The 23,641-nt window shown below is 39.1% G+C and overlaps 1 protein-coding gene across 1 annotated transcript; it reads left to right on the plus strand.

Annotated features, from left to right (window-relative positions):
* Positions 1-5,259: 5,259 nt before the first annotated feature.
* LOC134795099 (uncharacterized) lies at positions 5,260-11,198 on the plus strand (the record flags this gene model as incomplete). Its single annotated transcript, XM_063766933.1, is given in 7 exon segments — positions 5,260-5,537; positions 5,599-5,908; positions 5,910-6,164; positions 7,431-7,709; positions 8,186-8,814; positions 8,999-9,154; positions 11,117-11,198. Coding segments are annotated over 7 exon segments (1,989 nt in total), but the record flags the coding sequence as incomplete, so codon positions are not given.
* Positions 11,199-23,641: the final 12,443 nt, after the last annotated feature.

The raw sequence follows: 23,641 nt of genomic DNA on the forward strand, positions 1-23,641 counted from the left end.
TATTTTGTAATAACATTAATTACGGTAAAGTTATAATTTATTGAGTTAGAAGCATGTTTTAGCAGTACTCATGTGCATCCACGGTAAAAAATCATATGTTTTCAATTATTTTGAAAATGACTAAAGTTATGACTACAGTTATTGAAAACCAGTTATAGTACGTATAATATTCTTTCAAATGGTATCTATTACCAACTGATCAATAAAATAGAACCCGAGAAACAATGAAAAGTTGACGCCGGTCGCCCGCCATTTACGTGACAGCGCTTAGTGACCCATGCTGAACAAAATTCGTAATTACTTGGTTATATAATATCATACACCAATAAAACTTATATTTTTGGAAAGCTAATTCAATTTCACGTCCATTTTGTACGAACATTATTGGAGTAAAGTTATAATTTATTGTGTTAGACGCATATTTTATCAGTACTTATGCCATCCATGCACGGTAAAAAAATCATATATTTTAAAATATTTTGTAAATTACTAAAGTTATGACTACAGTTATTTGAATCCAATTATAGTACGTTTAATAACCTTTCAAATGGTACCTATCACCAATTGATCAATAAATTAGAACCCGAGAAATAATGAAAAGTTGACGGCGGTCGCCCGCCATTTACGTGACCGTGCGTAGTGACCCATGCTAAACAAAATTCGGTATTACTTGGTTATATAATATCATACATCAATAAAACTTATGTTTTTGGTAAGCTAATGAAATGTGTCGTATATTTTGTAATAAAATAATTGCGGTATAGTTGTAATTTATTAAGTTAGACGCATATATAATCAGTACTTATGCCATCCATGCACGGTAATAAATCAAAAATTTTAAAATATTTTGTTAACGACTACAGTTATGACTACGGTTATTATGAAACAATAATAGCACGTTTAATACTCTTTCAAACGACACATCACACGAACCGATCGGTCCCGTAGGACTCAAGATGTGAACAAATATCAATGATGGTCGGCCGCCATCTATGCCCCCCTTTTTTTCGACCCGTCCCCCCCTCCATAAACTAAAACCGGTCAATTCATATTCTAGAGATCACGAGGAACACATCCATACCAGTTTTAGGTATTTAGAAGAGATGTCGACGACTTTTTTCGAAACAGGCCGGTTGCCTCCAGTCTAACATACGTGCGCAAATGCGGTGTATCTGCGTTATCAGCCTCTGGACCGGCTAGCAAGAATGCGGGCTAAAGACGATCAACAGACACGTACGATTCCTTTCCGCATTTCTGAATGCAGAAAACTTTGTCTGATCTCGAAACTACTAATAGGTATGGACCTTCATAGGGCGGAGTCAACCGCGGCCGGAGAATATCGCACCTCACAAATACGTGTGAGCAGCGACTTAGTTCAGGATGAACAAAAATCTTCTGGCTAGTACACTGGCGCGTGGGTACCGCTGCACACATTGAAACATTGTCCCGAATTCTTCTTACAAGCTCGTCATAGGACACTGGATTCTCCCCGGCCGTGAAAAAATCCCCAGGAAGCTTAATCGCCGTGCCATACAACATGTGAGGATGTGATTAAAGTTGAGGAAGAAACAAGAGCTGAATGCCAAAACAGGATGTGGCATGAATTAAGATATGGCAGGCTGACAGCCTCGAGAGCCTATGAATTTAGTAGATGTCAAAAAAGTCATGGCTCACTCATAGCACTGATTATGGGAGATAAGCTCCCTGTCACACCGGCCATGAAACGTGGAAGGATCTATTACGGAGGGGATCAGGGGTCAGTTTAAAAAAAAAACAAATTTTAAAACACACACAACTTTAATAGACTTAGAAAAAATTTATGCAATGACAAAGGGATGTAAACCACGCGCGAGTCCAATCCGATCTGATTTGTGTTAATTATTTACTAAATAATCTTAATATGAAAGCTATGTAGCCCTTACGTTGCATTGACGTCAATGAGTCAATGCAACTCGGCGTTTACATTGTTATGGCCAACCCTGTAATTTACAATATAACAGATCCTAGAAGAAGTTAGAGAAACCGTCAGCACAATACTGGGTAAAAAAAATTAAAGTATGTGATTCCTGCCGGGCGGTTGGATTCAGTAACAAACAACAATAGTAAAGCAAGTTAGTAAACTAGAAAGGTTTGTATCTCGTATTCCATCGCTAGCTGTCCATCCAGTCCATCTACATAAGGTGAGCATAAATAAGAAATTGGGTATACCCATTAAGACGAAAGAACGCGCGAATTCGCCCGTTCATACAACCGTAGTCCTTATTTTCCTGTCTGGATATTCAATATTTTGCTACAATCTGTTGTATATCAACCACAACTATGTTTTTTTTCGATTTTTTGAATGCGTGAGCGGCTCAGGGTGTGGAGAAGTGTGCGCCGCTTTCTACCCAGTGCCAACTCGCGTCTTATGCATATTTTACTTCCACGATGCCACTATTTTACAAACTCATCTAAAGTCGATGCTAGTTCAGAATTATCCGACAGCGCGGTCTGCGGCAGGTTCTGCACAGCCATTCATGAAAACTGGGCAGCACCCACAGCTGCACAGTAATGACCGACTGTGCGGGACATTGGTTATGTTTCTTCAGCAAGCAGTCATTGAGGTCTTGTTCGGCTTCCTTCCGTATTGCAGGCTATACGAAACGAACTCACTCCTACAAATTGTCCATAACAGTTGTGGACTGTGTTTGAATCCCAGGAAAATTTTTGAAGACTTGGTTTCTATCCAGTGGAATGAGCCCAGATCCTTTAAATCCTGTCAATGTTCTCCGTTTTTTTTTTTCAAGACACTTTATAATTCGCGGGAATGTGTCTTTGAGTATAACTCTCTATTATTCTTCTTTTTCCATTGTAACAACAAAATATCATTGTCCTTACTTGTTTTTAAAGGAACGTGGCTGGGTGACAAAAAGGTACCGTTGACGGGTAGACTTACACTGGTTTATTCTGTATTTAAGTGTTCGTAATTCTACATCCATACTTTGCAACAACAAACATACTTCGCTAGTAAGGCTCCATACGATTCGTAGATCGCGGTGCTAAGATTTTTCCTGATTTGGTTAGGTCCGCGCCGCCTAATAATTGTTTTGTATCGAATCTTAGGGATTGATTATCTCTAGCTATAGCCCCCTGCTTCCCTTGTGGAACTACGCGCTATAACTAGGCATTTTCTCTAAACGTGCATCCGCTCCAGTTCCTTCTATCTAACGGGCTGGGGAACACGTCTTCTTTTGTCTCAAGTATTGTATCTCTTGAATGAATACACCTCCCACGTATAACCTCCTTGGTTTCCCTTCTCGCCCCGCGCGGGGTGCTATAATAATTATTAATTACCTACTGTTAGTTTACCTACCTGCTTTGCTTTTTATATTTTCATGCCCTTTAAAGTAGTAGTACAGACCCGCGAACACGGGCAACTATTTATTACTTTTTGCCCAAATCAATGGGAGAGAGGCGGAAAATTACATTGGGCTAAATCACTACTTGTTAAAGAAAAATTAAGAAAAAAAAAGAAGATTCGCAACCTCAGGCCGACTGGCAACTCTTAGACTGTGTGGTAAAAAGAGACAATCTAACTCTAGCGCAAGCTAAGGCTGCAGCTGTTGCCATGTCAGATCTTTCGGAAACGGAAGACGACGAAGCGTCAAACACAAAAAAAAATTTAAATTGTGTACAGAGACGAAAACCAGTTTTAACTAATTTGGCCGAGAAATGTCTTGCGGTAATTTCTACATTTTATATACCTAGCTTTTAACACATACCTACATGAAATATTTTTCCGCGATAAAAAATAGCTTATATTACACTCTACAGGATGGCCCATTTAGATCGGCCAGTATGGGAAAATCTGAAACTAAGACATACGACGATTTCTTCTTAGAAACCATGTCATCGACTTTAGTAAATAGGAAAATTGCATAAACACAAATACTATAAGAATGGACATTGGGTGCATGCCTTACATGCGGGTGATGACTGATGATATTAGACGACTTGAATTTTGCAATTGGATAAAAGAATAGATCGATCGATCGATTTTCCAACCACGGTATGTACAACTGCAACCGTAAAAATCATCATTATTGGAGCCGAGAAAATCCCTTACGAGTGCACGAAGGACGCCGTCAAGTTAAGATTCTCATGTTTAAAATTTATGATGGACGTTTGGACAGATTCAAGTACCTTGCAATCTTAGAAGACCTTTTACAGGTCCTAGGAGAAATGTCAGTAGAAGTATAAGAACGAGTTTGAATGTACACTTTGTAAACGTCCGGGTTCGATTCCCGAGCTGAGTAAACATTTTGTTTAATGTATGAAGGCAGTTTTTCTTGTTACTAAAATCGATGACATGGTTCCTAAGAAGAGATCGTCGTATGTCTTATAGTTTCAGATTTTCCCATACTGACCGATCTAAATGGGCTACCTGTATAGTCTGTTAATGTTTAACTATGTAATGCCCATAGGTAATGTGTGATAGGAGTGTGATTACCGGAAATCGATATTCCTGCTTACGACGCGAAATATTCTTTATCAAGCTTTTGGACCCTGTGTGTAACAACAAAATTTTATTTCCTCGTTTTTAATATTAAATAATATACGGCCCATGTTAGTTTGGTACTCTTACTGCCATCTAGCGAGGAACAGACGTACTCGCGCAACGCACTATCGACCAACACTATCGACCAGCTTTTAGACGTGTATGCTGCTGCTTCGCGTCCAAGTATTCCAGACGTACAAGGCCATACTTCACCTACAACTGTTGAAGCTGCAACAGCACAGTGTAACTCTAAAGCTGCTACACATGGTAGGTTTATTTATTGAATTTATTGTCTCTGTCCTATATAGAAACAGTCTCTTTCCTATAATAAATCGACCTGCAATGCAACCTGACAAAATAAGAAACATTAAGATTTATATTCCTACAAACGCCAAAACGTGATGTAATAATGATGATTATAGGTGATTTCGAATACGTGATGTGAAAATATAATTATTGTGCGATGAGGTTCATTAAACGTACCTAAATTATGTTTCAGAATCAACGTCAATACCTATACAATCCAAATGTCCTTCCACAATGTCAACAATAGAACGTGAATTAAGAGATACCTTGGCATCAACTAAAGCCACTTTAAAGAGATGCAAAAAATCAAAGGACACGTTTAAGACTCGATAAATGTTGGCAAATAAAGTAATGAAGACCGAGGCTTTCCAGGTGGTAGAGAGCCAAATGTCCCCTGATGCAAAAACATTTTTTAAAATGCAGATCAGCCAGTTTGGAAAAAACCAAGAGGTCGAAGATTTACTTTGGAAGAAAAAATATTCGCGCTCTCGGTATTCAAGCCATGTCCAAAAGCTTATAGATTGCTTGAAAAAATTTGCGTCTTACCAAAACGAAGAACTTTAGAAAAAATCTTACAAAAAGTGCAATTATTCCCGGGAGTAAATGAAATCATCTTTGATAATCTAAAAAAAAGAGTACGAAAATGCCTCACCATCATAGATTTTGCACATTCGTTTTTGACGAGATGGCATTAACGCCTCATATATGTTTTGACAAAACCAAAGACCACATTTATGGATTTTTAGATAACGGAGTAAAAAGGGAAAAAATATTTTCCAACCATGTATTGGTATTTATGGTACAAATTTAATTATACGAGGTGTTGTCAAAAAATATAAGCAGCCAGTTGCATTTACTTTCTGTTCAAACACAACAAAGACGAATGACCTTAAAAGACAAATTGAAGAAGTAACAAAAAAAATTTATGAATCTGGTCTTAACATCATAGGCACCAAATGCGATCAAGGTACGACCAATATGGCTGCGATAAATCTACTGATAAAGGAAACGCAAGAGACATATTTCGCGCGTAATGAAGAATATAAAGGCGTATTTTTCGAGATATTTATTAAGTGGCAGAAAAATTTAGCCGATTTATGACCCACCTCATTTAATGAAAGGAATACGCAATAATTTGCTGACTAAAGAGTTAGAGTATGTCCAGGACAACAAAATTAAAAGAGCCAAATGGGCACACTTGGAGGCACTGTACAGACGAGGCCCACGTCATAAAGGAGTACGACTGGCTAGTAAATTGACTGCAGCACCACCACCATTCAGCCTATATACGTCCTACTGCTGGGCACAGGCCTCCTCTCATGTGCGAGAGGGATTGGGCTATAGTCCCCACGCTAGCCCAATGCAGATTGGACTGCAGAACTGATAGGTATGTACTTAGCAATGAAACAAGTGCGTACTAGGGCTTGCAATATCGGATGGTTTCCAATTCCGGAACTGATTTTGGATATTGGATTCCAATTCCGGAATTCCGGAACTGGTTCCGGAATTAGGGTTTATCATATTTTTATTAGATGTTTTAGTAAAAAACAACAAAAAATGTGAAATTCTGATACTTTACGTTTATTAAAGTTAGTATTGTTTAAGAGAAATTTAATCTGAAGTAGGTACGTTTTATTTTCCCACCCATTTTACCACCTTATTAAAATGGTTACTTCTATTCACTTCTATGATACGGGGTATTTATTTGGGGAAACTATAGTTGCTAGCAAACCATTCGATGCATAATTTTATAAAATAGTTAAATATAATAGCTTCCTACTCTTCCTAACCTAGTAGGTCTAAGTTTGGCTTTTTCCTTCCTAGTTCCTAATTATGATTCAGAATATCATATATTATGTGCTTCTACAGGATTCGAAATCGTTCTACAAATTCGCTTATGTAGGATTCAGATTATTCTGACTATTCTAAGCAAGTAAATCGCTCTGCTTTATTGTATTTTTATTTTTTTTATTATGAGCCCATATTGTCCCACTGCTTTAGCAAACGAAAAAGTAAAATATACCTATACTATAGTTCACTGAATGACTAAGAAGCACTTAATAACGAGAAAAAACACCCGTACAGTGTAGTTTCTTAACAAGTTTTTAATAATAAACGCATTAAAACCTACAAAAAGTACTTAAATCCAATTCCGGAATTTTCGATATTGAGTGGTATCAATTCCGGAATTGTAATATCGGAAAAATTGTCCGAGATTCCGGAATTTCGAAATTCCGGAATTCCGGAATGCAAGCCCTAGTGCGTACGAATGGAAGCTCGTTTATTACTGGCGCGCAGGCCAGGATACAGCGATCGCGCGGATTGAGGCGCGGGGACGTCACATGCATACATGTCAAAAACACGTTATATCAAATCGTATACCAAAGATGAAGGTTAAATTATGTACGCAAGTATTCAGTGAAAACGTAGGTGCCACCATGGGATACATGGCAGGTTTGTATAATGTTAATTCCATGCGACTTGGATGTACTAAATAGGTACCTATGTTAATACGGGTCACTCCCGTACTTTCGTTCATTTTTTTCAACGATGACGCCGCCACACGCGTCGGAGCGGGCCCTTACAGACGAGGGACAGTACGCCAGCGACCGCCCGCGACAGCAATCATCGGCGACCGTCGGCGAGCGTCGCGGGCGGTCGCCAGCTGTCGCCGATCGCTATCGTGTCGCAGCGCGCACTCGTCGATGTGTGTGTGTGTAGTAGACTACACATCGACGAGCGCGCGCTGCGACATCAGCGATCGCCGCGGCGTATCGACGACAGTCGGCGACTGTCGCGGGCGGTCGACTATGTAATGATCGCCGATTGCTGTCGCGGGCGGTCGCTGGCGTACTGTCGCTCGTCTGTAAGGACGCTAAATCTACCTCGGTCAGCCAAAGTCAGAGTGACCCGTTTAATGTATTTCATTAATTGTAAAATATTCATATGCTTACTGATGTAGTGCATAACTGTTTTCCTTCACGGAAACGTATGAACGTGTCTTGCTATTTCAGTCAGTCTCGGTACAAAAAGTACCATGACTTGACTAAAGTAGCATGACAAATACGAACGCTTCCGAGAAAATACGAAGGAAAACAATTATGCACTACATCAGTAAGGATATTGAAATGGCGCCCATTAAAAAAGGATTTTAGCTATAGTATTTATGTAATTCGACAAGATCTTAATTTTACATACATTTACAGGTGTTAAAAAGCTTCCAAAAGAAAGTTGCGACACGGCAGATATCCCGCTCTTTTTCGACAAACTGTTTGACTCGGTCAATGGTAATTTTAGTGAACCTAAGAAAGGAAAAATCAACCAATGCGCAGTTACACCCAGGTCACCGCACCGCAAATTATGGATAAAGAGCCTGAAAGTCCTAAAAACCATGAAATATTTGGTGACATATTCGTATATAACGGGTCGAAAACAGTAGTTCCATCAATAACGAGCTGGATCAAAAGTATCGAAGCTTTCCAATCCATCACAAAATACTTGCACTCCCTTGGATTGAATTCATTGCTGCTGAGGAACTTCAATCAGGATCCCATAGAAAACTTTTTCGGTGCAATTAGGGCCCATGGTTTGAGAAACACTAAACCAAGTGTGTACACATTTATAAACTCATATAAAGCCTTAATGATTAATAATTTGACCTCACCTCATTCCATCGGGTCCAATTGTGAAGAAGACGATAATTATTGTCTTCAGTCTTTAAGATTTTTCTTAACTGTTCCTGACTTAAATGAATTGACTGTGGACAATGCTCATTTAATGATGGAGATTATAGACACAGAAAATTTAGTTAAAACTCAAAAAGAGAAATCTGCAGCAGTGGCATATTGTAGCGGATGGCTAATAAAATTATCAAAAAAGAAAATATACAAAAATTGCCCCAAATGCAAGTGCGACTTAGAAAGCGACAGCTTACAAGAATTTCACGAATACATCAAAATAAGAGAATACAGGCCTGACAAAACTTAGCTTTTATATCCAACGAGACCGATTTTCGATATTTTTTGCCAAATAGAGAATATTACTCTTAAAGTTTTAAAGTCCTCCTGCCACATAAGAAGGCTCACCGAGTAAGTATATAGAATTAATCGCAGCAATAAATTAAAATTTTTCGTATTTGACATGTGAATAACATAGCGAGGAGTTGGCGAAGTTTATGTTAAAACGGAGCATCAAATTTTTTTTCAATAATTGGTGCAGAGAAATAAACAAGATTTTAACGGGGAAAACCACATTTTGGGACCAGGAGGACGATATGAAAAAGACCGCCTATGAATATAGAATAGTATTTAGGTAAGCATAATGATTGATCACATTAGCTAAATTAAGTGCAAAAATATACATAACATAACAAAAAATTGAATACTGCTTAATTTGTATTAAAAATATACCGGTAGGTATTCGGGCCGTGCATAGAAGTGAATCATAATAGTTAATAATTGAAAATTTTATTACGAGATTCTTTAAGTTGTCAATGACACTCCTGATTTACCACATTTGTCAGCAAATAGCTTGCGACAGATACTTATACATTTAAATTTCAAGTATGCGAGTCGTAAACGTCGCAGCTTTTTAATTGACCGGGATGACATAAGAAATTGGAGAAAACGATACCTACTTGCTCAAGATAAAGCAATATCGGCAGGAAGGAAGACCTATTTATTATCAAGATGAGACGGGTTAATGAATGTGAGTAATTACCTATATCCTATGTTGAATTTCAAGAGTCTCTCTCTAATCAGCGTTTTGTTAGTGACGCTGCCACGAGACTGGAGCACATGCGTTTGATTGTTTGTAAGTGCAAATATTTGGCTAACTGGCATACTGCCTAAATTAAAACCTAATGCAGTGTTAGTAATTGATAATGCTCCTTACCACTCCCGGAAAATAGAATCAGGTCCAACAAAAAAAAAGCCCTAATTATTGATTGGCTAAAGGAAGAAAACATCACATATGAAGCTAAAATGACAAAAACGAATTAATTTACAATGGAAAAGGCTGCTCATGAAAAATATGCAGTGGACGAGTTAGCGGGGGCACACAATGTAACAATATTAAGATTGCCCCCTTATCATTGTGAATTAAATCCCATAGAATTGGTATGGGCTCAAGTGAAGGGGCATGTGGCCAGAAACAATAAGTCATTTAAAATGGCGGAGTTCAGAGACCTAGCTATTTAATGCAGGCCTCCGGGAGGTGACGCTACAGCGGTGGCAGTCTTGTATAGACCATGTAATAAAAATTTAAGACGAAATGTGCAAGTTGGATGGATACTGGGGTTGTGGATAGGTTTACAATTCATGTTACGGATTCTGATTCCGATATTACTTGTTCTGACATTAGTGATGGTGAAGAAGAAAATGATGATAAAAAATTATTTGTCACAAAATGCTTTTATTTAACCCTTTCAAATTCCTTTCCCGTGATTTTAATGTGATGTCTCCTATGTCTTACATAAAGCATTTGTCCCGTACCGTACTGTAAAGTATGTATGTAAGTGCTAGACTCTACCTAGACCAGTGTTTCTCAATTTGTGGGTCGCGACCCCCTTAGGCGAAGGCTCTACCAGCCAACCGCGAAATATTTTGTACGTACTAAGGGGGACGCATCATGAAAAAAGTTGAAAAACATTATGCTAGAGGGACAACAAATGCTACTCGAGCAATAGTCTGTGCGGAAAGAGAAGAGTCGTAGAATGTATTGGGTTCCATAGATTTCACGACTCTTCTCTTTCCGCACAAACTCTTTTATTTAGATTATGATGGAAAAGTGCCTTTTTGGTACTAGTAAAAAACATGTTGAATGGCTCACGACTCTCACGAGGAGACTGGTTAATTCCACGGTAAGCAGTAACGTGAGACATCGTAAGGATACAAATTAAGGTGTTAGAGACGATAAGCGTATTACTTTTTATACCTATTGTCACTATAAAAATTACTCGTCCTCTATATAGTCGAGTAGGTACTACTCTGTGATTGAAGAACCTTATAGTATTTATACTTAGCACGTTAGAATTGTATCAATCAATGTTAGTTGATTGTTGGAAATAAAGTGCAGTCGGCGACAAAAGTTGTATAGTTTTGACAAAAACCTTTTTTATCATTGCCAATATAAATAAGGATATTAGAAAAAGGTTGGCGAAACCTGGAATGTTTGCTTGACAGTGACATAAGTGACATTGACATTGATAGTGACGTATCTGTCGTAGTTTTTTTGGTCTTTAATTAGGTTTTTGGGTTTAATCTATGGACGCAGCGACCCGCCGGTGCGCCGCGTGCGCCCCCGCTTTGATCACGCCCGCGCAGCAGTGTTGCCAGATCTACTGATTAAGCAGTAAATCTATCTGATTTTAAAAATATCTACTGATCTACTGCTTTTTGCTGCTGAGCTACTGATTTTTCGAAAATGAATGATTATTCCTCGTGACCGGAACATCTAGTTACTTTATACCGTCGTATCGCGTCGTCTAGCCTTTATGACATACGAAGTTTTCTGAAACCGCGGTTATTTTTTATCTATAGTGTGATTAGGTTTCATTTTACTATATCTGTGATAGGTAGGTAGGTTGGTAGTATTGGTCGGCTTCGTCGCCACTATAGCCTGGCAAATGAATCGTATAGTTATTGTATAGTAATAGTAGAAAAAAAAACTTCGGACATACAGGAGGAAGGAGGCATCCTGGTGTATGCTTTTCGCTGATGATATTGTACTTGTGGATGAAGACGGACTCGAGGTACAGAGCAGACTTGAGAAATGGCTGCGAAAACTGGAGAATGTTGGCCTGAAGATCAGTAGATCTAAAACTGAACATATGTTCTGCGATTTCGGCGGTCTCTCCAGTTTCGCTGCCATGGAACTCGATGGCGTTACGTTGCCGGTCGGATGCTCCGACTTCAAGTACCTCGATTCGCTGGTACAGTGCGATGGCGATATTGACCGTGACGTAAAAAACCGGATTAGCACAGGATGGATGAAATGGCGACAGGTCACGGGAACCGTTTGTGACGCTCGAATGCCTCTTCGATTGAAGGGTAAAATTTATAAAACCATCATAAGACCTGTCGTTATGTATTGATCAGAGTGTTGGGCCTTAAAGGTGACGGATGAGAAGAGATTGCATGTAGCGGAAATAAGAATGTTAAGATGGATGTGTGGTGTGACAAGAATGGGTAGGATAAGGAATGAGTATATAAGAGGAAGCCTGAAAGTTGCACCTATAGTAGAAAAAGTAAGAGCGAATCGCCTAGCGTGGTATGGGCATGTGATGCGGAGGGATGAAAGTCATGTGACGAGAAAGGTATTACTAATGAATGTGGAGGGAATTAACGGGAGAGAAAACCGAGGAAAAGGACTGTGTGAGAGATGATATGAAACGAATGCAAGTGAATGATGAGATGACGGGCGAGAGAGAGGTATGGAAGAAAAAAAACATGCTGTGCCGACCCCAAATGAATGGGATAAGGGCAAGCGAAGGATGAGTAGAAAAAAAAACTTGTGCTCATGTATTAATTATAATAACAGAAGTAAGAGACAGAATGATACTCTTCATTTTACTTTTACTGACAATTTGATTTGCCAGCTATACTCAATTACTCCATCACACCCAGTTTGTCAGTAGAAAAAGGAAAAAAAAAAACAAAAAATTTTCTATGGGAGGTTGGTGTCAGATCAGAGCATAAAATATTTTTTTATCAATTTTACCTATTGCAGACCTTTTTAAATCTACTGCTTTTTTCCCCTATCTACTGCTAAAACGATTTTTATTCTACTGAATATTTCAGATTTCATCTGGCAACACTGCCGCGCAGTGACACACAACACAGCGCGCGCTGCGAACGGTTTGGTTTGGTACAATTGGTACTACTTGCTTGGACTTAAATAATGGGCGTTGAAAAACTAATTAATTTAGTGAAAGAAAATTCCGTGTTACTTATGGGAGAATATAGGAAGGCAATTAAATTCGGATGGTGCGTATAGTTATTCTATACTAGTAGTAGCTATATTATTTATTATTTTTAGCTTTTCAACAAAGAAAATATCGTCAGGTGACAACCAAAACTCACTAATAACTATCACGTTAATAGTTATGGTGAACTACCTATATTAACACCTAAGATATAAAGTTGGTTTCTGTTTAATTATTTTTAGTAAGTAAGTAATTAGGTATCGTCTTGGGTCGTCCCATTATTTTTTCGTCAAGTTCTTAAATTAGTCCTATTCTGCTTTCGTCACAATCGTCGGTGGCTTTCAATGTAGGATGAACGAATGGGACGACCCAAGACGATACCAGTAATTACTAGTGAGTTTTGGCTGTCACATGACGATATGCCCTTCAATGTGAAAGAAATTGTTGTAGTCATCAACCAGTAGGTACTAAATTGATAAACAAAAAATATTTATGTATTTATTCACAGAGGTTTAGGACCTAAACTTTAGGTACTTAAGGTTTAGAACCTAAACTTTAGGTACTTAAGGTTTAGAACCTAAACTTTAGGTACTTAAGGTTTAGAACCTAAACTTTAGGTAAGGTCACTGTGGCGAAGTCCGGCATACTTTATTTTTTTTTTGACTTTGGAGTGATCTAGTTCCGTTAATTATTCACCTATGTTACTGCTTGTAATCGCATACGATGAAGAATTTAATAATTAATAGTTTAGCCATAGTGACAGATCATTTCAAGCACACATTAAGCAAAAACAATGGCATTTTTTAAAATTCGGCGAGTAGACGGACTTCCCGTGCAGTTTAAGGGAAGTCCGTCTAGTTATGATATCAGCCAATCTATGGGTGCGTATATGTTCGTAGTCAAATTCCTAAAAAGAACGGATCAAGACAATGAAAAGTGTATTTTAAACTTGTTAATATACGGTTCAGATTCGAAATAAACACAATTTTTCTAAAACAAAGGCAAGTCCGGCATATACTACCAAAATGGGGTGGTAAACCTTTTTTGGCAAATAATTAAACATATTTTTTTTTTCCGAAATAAAGGATCAATAGTAATTTTAAAATGAATTTTAATCGTTTAGTTTTAATTTACTGAGATCAAAATTGAATAAAGTAACATCATGCGCAAACTCAGGAGGATATTTTGATACATTATCAAATCGTTATAATATTAAAGTCGCAAAAACAGTTGGTAATCTCTGATTTAACGAAAGTCCGGCATATGACGGACTTGCCTTGAACATAATAGACGGACTTTCCAACTTAGTAAAATTTTAATATGATAAATTGTGGAACGTATAATTACAAAACTAAGCTAATTTCTGATATTTTAAAAATAGAATAAAGACAATTGGTTCTTATGCTACCTACGTAGTTACTTTCTGATGCACAATCTTTTCAAAAACTATTTTTAACAATTTTTTTTAGAACTGCTGTCGCACTATGACTTCGAGTTCAAAACACGAAGTGACTTGTTGAGGCGGATTGCTCTGAAGTTGGTTGTCACAGCGACATCTGTCTTACAGTGATGGAACTAGCGCGAAAAACTGGTTAATCGACTGGACTCCAAAGTCGCATACGCCTTCAAATTCAAAAGTTATAACGTGTTGACGGACTTGCCTTGTAGACGGACTTGCCCACAGTGACCTTACTTAAGGTTTAGAACCTAAACTTTAGGTACTTAAGGTTTAGAACCTAAATTTTAGGTACTTAATCGTCAAACAACTATTGTCTGACCAACCTGTTTTGTCAAATGAAAAAGGCGTCAAATTTCGAAAATGTAGGTGCTAAGGGTCGATATTATTATTACCTAGGTATTTGATTTTGGCGGTAACGGCGGCAAAGTACAAAGGAGATGCCGCCTGCAGGCGATATTCATAACCGATTTGAAGCAATTTTGTGTTTATATGTATGTTAGATATGTACAATCATATATTTGTTATTGGCTACTTCATAATGTAACACAACGTAGTTATATAGCACTTTGGACCAAATACATATATATGTAAATACAAAAATATGGATGTATGTACAAATATCAACTAACTTAGATAATTATGAATATTATGATTAATTAATAGATTATCAAGGTATCATATTGTATAAGTACAATAAAATATGTATGTGACGGAGGCAGCACGGGTGTTTACACAGGATGGCGGGTGGGCGTAGTATATCAATGTATTACTTCACAGCTAACTCAGTATGCTACCAGTGCATGAAATAAACTTTCGGACTTGTTAACCATACTAGTGCCTACTAAAATATCTAGTCGCTATTGGGATGTATTTGGATTGCACTCAAATAAAAGAATCGCATAAAATCGTTCAAGTCTTTATTCAAATCAAGCTAGGCCGGCTCCAACCGTACACCTCTGACCCGAGAAGATTTAATTCCTTCTCAATTGGAGAAGGGTATCCCAATATGGGACCGGCAACAAACTCGGCGGGACACATCTTTTCAAAACAACACTTCTTCTCTTTATTTTACAAAGGTAAGCTTCTAATCACACGTAAGAAATCAAAATAACACTTGGAATAAAACACTTAGCTAAATGGTTAAAGAACGTTGGATTCTATAAGCTTTCAGAATAATCCTTCAGGTATAAGCCTTCAGGAACGAGGTTGGCTAACGTCCGATCTCCAGCGCGGTTCGATCAATTCTGCTTTAGGAGCCTCCCCGCTCCCGCCTTTAAGTCAAGTAGGCAAACCTGCTCGACCGGTCTACCAACATAACGACAAAACTGCCAACTCGTGCCTACGTTCACTCAAGAGAAACCTCTTGACGTTCCAAAGCCTTCTACCTGTCATCTTAGTTCAACAACACGCCAATAGATGGCACCACTCTTTACGCTACTCTATTATTCCTTTACAACCAAGTAATACGTAGCCAAACATTGCTTATCGACTTTCTACAGGCGTCTAAAACTGAACTATAACGCTGCAATACGTCCTCCTGGAGTCACGCTCCGACATATGGATGTCTATATAATACAATAATAAATAATTATTACAAATACCTATCACGCTACATACCTAGGGTTGCCATACGTCCCGTATATACGGGACTGTCACCTTATTTAAGTATCACGTCCCGTATTTTTACTGGTCCCTTTTTTGTCCCGTATTTTGTCGACCGGTCTGGCCTAGTGGGTAGTGACCCTGCCTATAATATTTATAGGCAGGGTCACTACCTACTACTAGAACAGGACTCGCCAAACCCCAGCTCCAAACAGCAACCAGATACATCCCCCCCTCGGTGGCCCGCGCGAAAGTTTCTGAGGCGCAATATGGCCCCCAGGTAAAAAAGTTTGGAGAACCCTGCTCTAGAATACCCTGAATACCACTATCCCTTATCAGTTCCGACTAATTATGGCAACCCAATACATACCACCAGTTAAGTACCTACATGTAGTAACCTACCTCTCCATCAGGAGTTGGCATGCCGATGCCGCGGTGCACCTAGTCTAGTCGGTTATAGGTACAAAAACTTTTAAATTCAATAGGTATGTAAATGACTCAAATAATAATAACCTAACCTTATTGCCAACCAAAAAAGTAAGTCATTTCATGTTAAAAGTTTTCAATTTCTATTTATTACTTGTACTATTTATTTTAAGTCTAAATTATAGATACATAGCCGCACGTATTTAGTCAAAAACTAGCGGTAGCTGTAGCTCACACTCGGCGGCAGCGCCTTTGTCGGCTTTCGGTTGGTACCTACCAGCTAGGCGAGGCGCGGCGGGGCGACCACGTTAGGGGCTACTCAGTTATTACATAAGGCGTTAATAAAGAAGAAAAATAAGAATTGATTTATTAATCAACTGTACGTCATTCGAAGCCTAATAAATGAGAGTGGCAACCCTGTTTTTCGTAACTATGTTGGTTGAAGTGTCGTTTTTCAGTACTGGTCACCCTACATTCCCGCCATTTGTTTCCGTTTAAAACCCCACCATGGCAGCCATGATGGATTCTCGAATTGAAATCGAGCTTCATTGGCAATTTTGTTTTCCGACTAGAAGGTTGTTACCAGCAAGCTCGATATTTCTGCGATCTGGTAAAAATAAGTGCCTATTTTTCATTATTCATATCTATTTATGTATATATTGAAAACATTTTAACGGTGTAACCGTTCGTATGATAGATTTTAATTAGTTTTGTTTTTCAGTACGTACAATGGGCGACGACGAGAGTAATTCCTCATCGTCAGATAGCTCGGAAGCGAGCATGGAATCGGTGGATCCGTCAATACCAGGGCCTTCAAAGAGGAAACGGAGTGCGCCACACAAATCTTCAAAAAGGAAACATCGAAAGATGGTATTGTTCATAACCTCGCCAAAGAGGTGAGCTAAAACGCTTTTTATCCTCAATGGTATACCCACATGCTCTGCCGCCCATGCCCGTGCCCGTGCCCTCGTTGAATCTTAGCTCGGACGATGGGGACGATAATATCAGTCTGAATGTCAGCGGTGAACTTAGTCCCGATCCCGACAATGAACCACGTGGCGCAAACGCGGTACAACCGAATCGGCAGATTTAAGCATTAATTTACCGTTTAGTACTACTGTAAAAGAACCGACAGTTCCTAAATCATGCCAAGCTCATATAGATTTTTTAAATACTGTCCAGCATTTTGGCGCACCCGATTGGGCTGACGTGCGATACGCGGAAGTCCAGAAGACGTATAGCTCGACCCCAGGTTTCATCGAAACCGAGTGTAACGATGAATTGAAACCATACGACCGAAATATCTCGCTTAGTGTTACTGAGAAGGGCTTTGCCGCCATTACTCAGGCATTAATTAAACAAAAGGAATCGTTGAAATCTGGGTTAAAGTCTTTACTCTCGTGGATTTCCACATCTACTGAAGATGTTACTGTAGCTGTTTTAAGAGAGAAACTTAATGAAATTTTTATCAGTGGGTCTTTTAATAAAATTTCTGTGGACCTTCTCCAAATGGCATGTGGACATAGAGCAGATTTAATTCAACAAAGGCGCGACGGTATTCTAAAGTATGTGAAGGATAAATTCATTCGCGCGGGCCTTCGTAAGATTCCGCCAACGTGCGAAGCGTTGTTTGATAAACAATTGATATCAGCTGAGCTGGAGAAGAACGGCGGGATTGCGAAAACCCTTTGGCCGTTACCAAGTCAAACAATTGTCCTAATACGGGCTATTTTGGCAAACCTTTGCCAACTCCACCAGCGCATGGTTTCCCATACTACCAATATCCTCCGCAAGGATAATTCATGAATCCGCCTTCTCAACAGGCGCCTTATTATATGCCACAACGATTTTCGCAAAATCATGATGGCAAACAAAATAGGAAATATAATAAAAATACCCGTAGTACCCCGAAAAATGACGAACAAATGCCAAATTCTAGCTTTAGAGGCCGTCGAGAAAACAAAAGGTTTCGAGGCAAGCGAAAATTCTGACTCGGTCGCGCAGACTTTCATAGCGGGTCGCCTTCTAGAATTCATTCATGTTTGGGAACAAATGAAGGCGCCAGACTCCTTAATAAAAATGATTCGAGGGTATCGATTACCTCTGAAACAAAAAGTGCCTCTTTGTTGGCCAAAGATAAATCACAAGCATCAAACAAAATTCTCATGCGAAATGAAGTTAGCTGTAAAATCATTAATAAAAATCGGGGCACTGGGACCGGTGTTGCCATCCCCTTGTTACATATCCCCAATGTTTTTGGCTCCCAAATCAGACGGGACAATGCGTCCGATTTTCAATCTGCGCAATTTGAACAATTAGGGGAGAGTGGGTAACAGTGACTAACGGGTAACAGTGAATAAAATGCCGCTGTCCGTGTATTTACGCACACAAACACTTGTACTCTTGTCAAACGTTCGCTTCGAGCGTTCCCCCCGCACCGCGCCAGTCGTCGCCACGCTCACACGCCGGGAGGTCACGCGCCGGCAACGTACCGCCATAGTAAGTAGCAAATTAAATTTTTACGTGTTTTTAAAAAGTGTGTTGTGTCAAATTCTTTAAGGGTTTTGTGTGTTTGTGGATTATTTAGTGTTGTGTAATGTTTCGGTTAGCCTAAAATGCTATTATTTTGCCCTTAACAAGAGTCTATAATTTATTCCGAATTTTTGATTTCGGTAACGGTGGTTGTGTCACAATGGATAATTTCAATTTGGGTTGCAGTGGATAAGTATCCACTGTAACCCACGTATATTTGTTCTTTACACTTCGCTAATTACTTTATATTTTCTCGTCTTTTAGGTTACAAAATGCCTCGAAATAGGACAAGGAAGACTAAGATCGGACTAAGAAGCTGTTATGGATCACAACCATTCTAATTCTGTAATATCGTCGACTGCTCTAGTTCCGTTAACCGCAACTCCTGGTGAAGTTTTAACTCCTGTGGCAGGGCCTTCAAAAGCTTTTAAGAGCCCTTTAGATATTAGAGGATTACCTAAAGCAGGCCCAAGAAAAAATAATAGAAAGCCAAGGAGGAAAGGTAAATCAATGATAGCTACAGACACACCTAATAAGAATGAGATTGAAGAACGAGAAATTGCTAAACATTCCAAGAAAAAAAAGCAAGCGGTAAAGAAAAGGACGACCGTCAAAAGGAGTGTTGCAAAGTGATTCATTAATATAATACATTTAAAACGATACATTAATATAATGTTCACTCCGAGGAAGAAGGATCGTTTGCAGAAACAGAAACTGATTTTGGTATCGTTGATCCAGAATGTTTCGGACAGTTGCCGACTTTACCAAAAGAAGGCAATTTTGTCCTAGTAGAGTTTAAAACAAATAATAAAAAGGTTTTCAACGCTGGAAAGGCGTTAAAAGATGCAGCCGGGAAACCGAGATAAGTTTTTTAAGGAGAGATTCTACAAATGGGAAATATCGCCTCCCAAATGTCGACATAAAAATGTTTATGCCTAATCCATCCTATTCGGGACAAACAAACAGGCAGCAGGGGTGTTATACCTTAGATTTAGGTTTTTTAGGAATAGATATTCGTTGACTCAACCATTTGTTCACAATGTTTAGCTTCATCATTCATGCTAATTAAAATTGAAACATTGTTTTGATACAAATTTAATTATGCTATTAATATAATTATTGTTCATTAAATGTAGTTTAAGATACTCTGTTCTAGTGTAAATTATTAATAGTGATCTTATGAATCCAAATGATTAATAAATAATATTTGTTAATTGATTTTTTTTTAATAAATCCTGCAATAAATCACTGTGACCCATGAAGTTCACTGTACCCCAAGGGCTTATCCAAAGTAACCCATGCATGTGTTACAGTGGATAATTTCCCATTTATAAAAAAAAATACTTTTGACGAAAATCTATGGCTGTTAGAATGTCTATCGTGTGTTTTTTGTGTACCCTGATAGTGTTACAAAACAATGGATTCAAATGCTAGGGCTAAATGTACTTAGCTTCAGAAATATTGGGCTTCAAACAAAAGTGTATCCACTGTTACCCACTCTCCCCTGCCTAATTGTGTCCAAGTTTCGACTGATAAATATTCAACGAATACCGGATTTTAATCAACCGCACGATTGGTTAGTAAAAATCGACCTATCCAACGCGTACTTTCACCTCCCCGTTGCGGAGTCACATCGAAGATACTTACGAATAATGTTCAAAGGCAAAATATATCAGATGACGTCATTGCCGTTCGGATTGGCCACGGCACCGAAGGTATTCGCCAGCTTGTCGAATTGGGTCACCCAAAAATTAAGAGAAAGGGGTCTCAGGGTTATTGTATACCTAGACGATTTTTTGTTAGCCCACCAAGACAAGCAGACTTTATCTGTACAAGCAATCGAGGCTGTACACCTCCTAGAAACCTTAGGATGGCAGATCAATTATGCGAAGTCCATACTGACCCCACAAAGACGTCTAGAATATTTAGGGATTACATGGGACCCGTGGCACGGGATAAAAAGCCTCCCAGATGCCAAATGCACGGTGTTGAAAGAGAAAATACTCCATGTTTTGTCTCGACAATCGGTTCGACTAAAAGAAATTCAAAGCCTCATAGGTCTTATAAACTTCGCAAGTTTTGTAGTGCCGCGAGGTCGCTTGAACCATCGAGAGCTTATCCATTTTTCCTTAAGCTTACCGGCCAACAATTTCTCTCGCCGCTATCAGGTCCACAAGCAGAGTCTAAAAGAATTAAAGTGGTGGCTGAGACATCACAACTGCCCGTCTGCCCTACACAAGCCACCCATCGAACACTTTCTGGCGACGGCTTGGCGTGGGGAGCGCGGCTAGACAAATTGCAACTATCGGGCAGATGGTCACCGCAGGAGACTCTCCTACACTCCAATCAAAAGGAAATGCTCGCTGTGTTCCACGTCTTGCGGAACGAGGTCCTTACCTAAAGGATTCGTCAGTGATGTTACAATGCGACAACAAGACGACAATAGCGTACTTGAGGAAGGAAGGCGGGACGAAGTCTACCGGCCTGATGAGCATAACCAGGAAAGTTTTCAAACTATTGGACCGCTACAACATTTACCTGACGGCTCACCACATACCAGGGAGATTCAATGGAGAAGCGGACCACATATCTCGTCTCAGGACCGATCTAGAATGGCATCTTCTTCCCGAGGTAACACGAGTCATATTTCAAAAATGGGGAGTGCCCCTTGTCGATCTGATGGCATCAGAAACAGCTCATGTAGTATCCCAGTATGTCAGTCTGGACATATTGGATCAAAAGGCACTGTTTCACGATGCTTTCAGCAGAAATTGGGACTTTCCTCTAGCATGGGTCTTCCCTCCGCCGTTCCTAATTCCGAAAGTACGTTCTCGCCTGAATTCTGCCAAAGGGACCTATCTGATTGTAGCTCCCAAATGGGAGAAAGTATTTTGGAAGCCAGATATACGGAACAGATCCCTGAGCCCTCCTTTCACAATACACCACCTTCACCGGGTCCTAGTAGATACGCTAACGGGTCTGCCCCCCAAGAAAGTCCACGAAATGACTCTTCAAGTCTGGAGATGTGGGGGTGGACTTGTAAATTAACAGACTGAACTCCAGAACAAAAATTACTTTTACAATCAGGATTGGCGCGAATCCTCTCTAAAGACCTATAAAAATGCATGGAGTAAATGGTTAAAATGGTGCTCAGATAATGATATATCGTCTCCTTATGATCCTAGTGGGTCACAATTAGCTAGATTTCTCTCTGATTTGTACCAAAAAGATAAGTTATCATATCGCACTATTTTAGTTTATAAATCGGCAATTGCTACTTTATGTAATCCCGATGTATCAGACAGGCTAAGCTCAAATATTTTGGTAAAGAAAATTCTAAAATCAATAGCTATTCAAAAACCACGTGAAACATATAAACCACCAATTTGGGATACAGATATTTTGACTAATTATCTCATAAATAATAAATGCGATGAAAATAACTTATTTCAGTGCTCCAAAAGGACGGCAACACTTTTGTTGCTATGTTCAGGGCGTAGGGTTCACGACCTGACATTGTTGTCAATAAATCAAAACCGATGTGTAATAGAAGAAGATTCAGTGTCCTTTTTTTCAATGTTTGGTTCCAAAACAGACAATGAGAGGCAAAGGCAATCTGGCTGGCGCCTATTGCGCAATAAAAACAACATTACTATTGACCCAGTTCACTGGCTTCACTGGGTGAAGCGGGTCATTACATTGTCTGCAGACCGGCGAAGTGTGTGTAATAACGACAATCTGTTTCTTACTTGCTGTGGACCACCAAAACCCGCATCACATAGTGATTGCTGGGTGGGTGAAACGGACGTTAAACGAGGCAGGCATTAAAGCTAGCCCAGGGAGTCTTCGCCCGGCGGTGGCATCCAAAAATTGGGTGCTACAACTACCTCTAGACGACATCTTGGCGCAAGGTAACTGGCGTAGCCAGGACATATTTACTCGCTTTTACCGCCGTGAAATCCAACCAATAAATTTGCCCCAAACATCTGGGGTATCCTCGTTTGTGCCTATATAATAGTATAATTTATACTAAAATGACTGATTATAAATATAACCTCATTTACATCGTCGTCGTAAATTTAAGAGTTAGACTCTTGTCGATGTAGCTCTCTCCATTTGACTATCCAGGGCCGCCTCCTTGATTTCCTTATACGACATTACAGCTACCTTTTCTTTTATTTGTGTTACGTAGCTTATTCTCGGCCTTCCCCTTCCTCTCTTGCCTGCAATCTTTCCTTCTATTATGTTATTTATAAAAGCGTCATGTCGTATAAGATGACCAATCATTTTCCCTCTCCTACTCTCTATTGTCCTCAACAGTTGTCTTTTCTCTCCTACTCTTTTTAACACTTCTTCATTTGTGATTCTTTCTGTCCATTTGATCTTTTCCATTCTCCGCCAGCATTTCAAACGCTTCTAGTAGTTCTCTGTCTTTTTGTGTCATGGTCCATGCTTCGCTCATTTACATATATATAATGAAAATATCATTTAGTTTTTCTCAAGAATAAACAATAACGTTGTGTTGATTTATTTGTTTAGAAACACCATTTTGGTGTTTTGCGATCTTAACATGATGTCGGTTTATGTTTTTGTACATTTTGTTTGTGTAAACAGACATGGTCCGAGTCTAAAATGTGTTTTAGCTTGAGATGATCTCTAGATTGCTGTATTGTTATTGTAGCAAAGTTATTAAATCACAAATAATTTAATCCCTCAGAAATAGTAATTATGAATAATTGTAGGAAACTAGAATGTGATAATTAATCAATTCTAATGAGCTGGAGTGGTATTTCGACTTCAAATCGTCCGTTATCATCTTCGTCTTCATCGCTGCATGTGTCAGAAATATCAGTCG

Source organism: Cydia splendana, chromosome 11 (assembly GCF_910591565.1).
Source record: "Cydia splendana chromosome 11, ilCydSple1.2, whole genome shotgun sequence".
NCBI lineage: Eukaryota > Metazoa > Arthropoda > Insecta > Lepidoptera > Tortricidae > Cydia > Cydia splendana.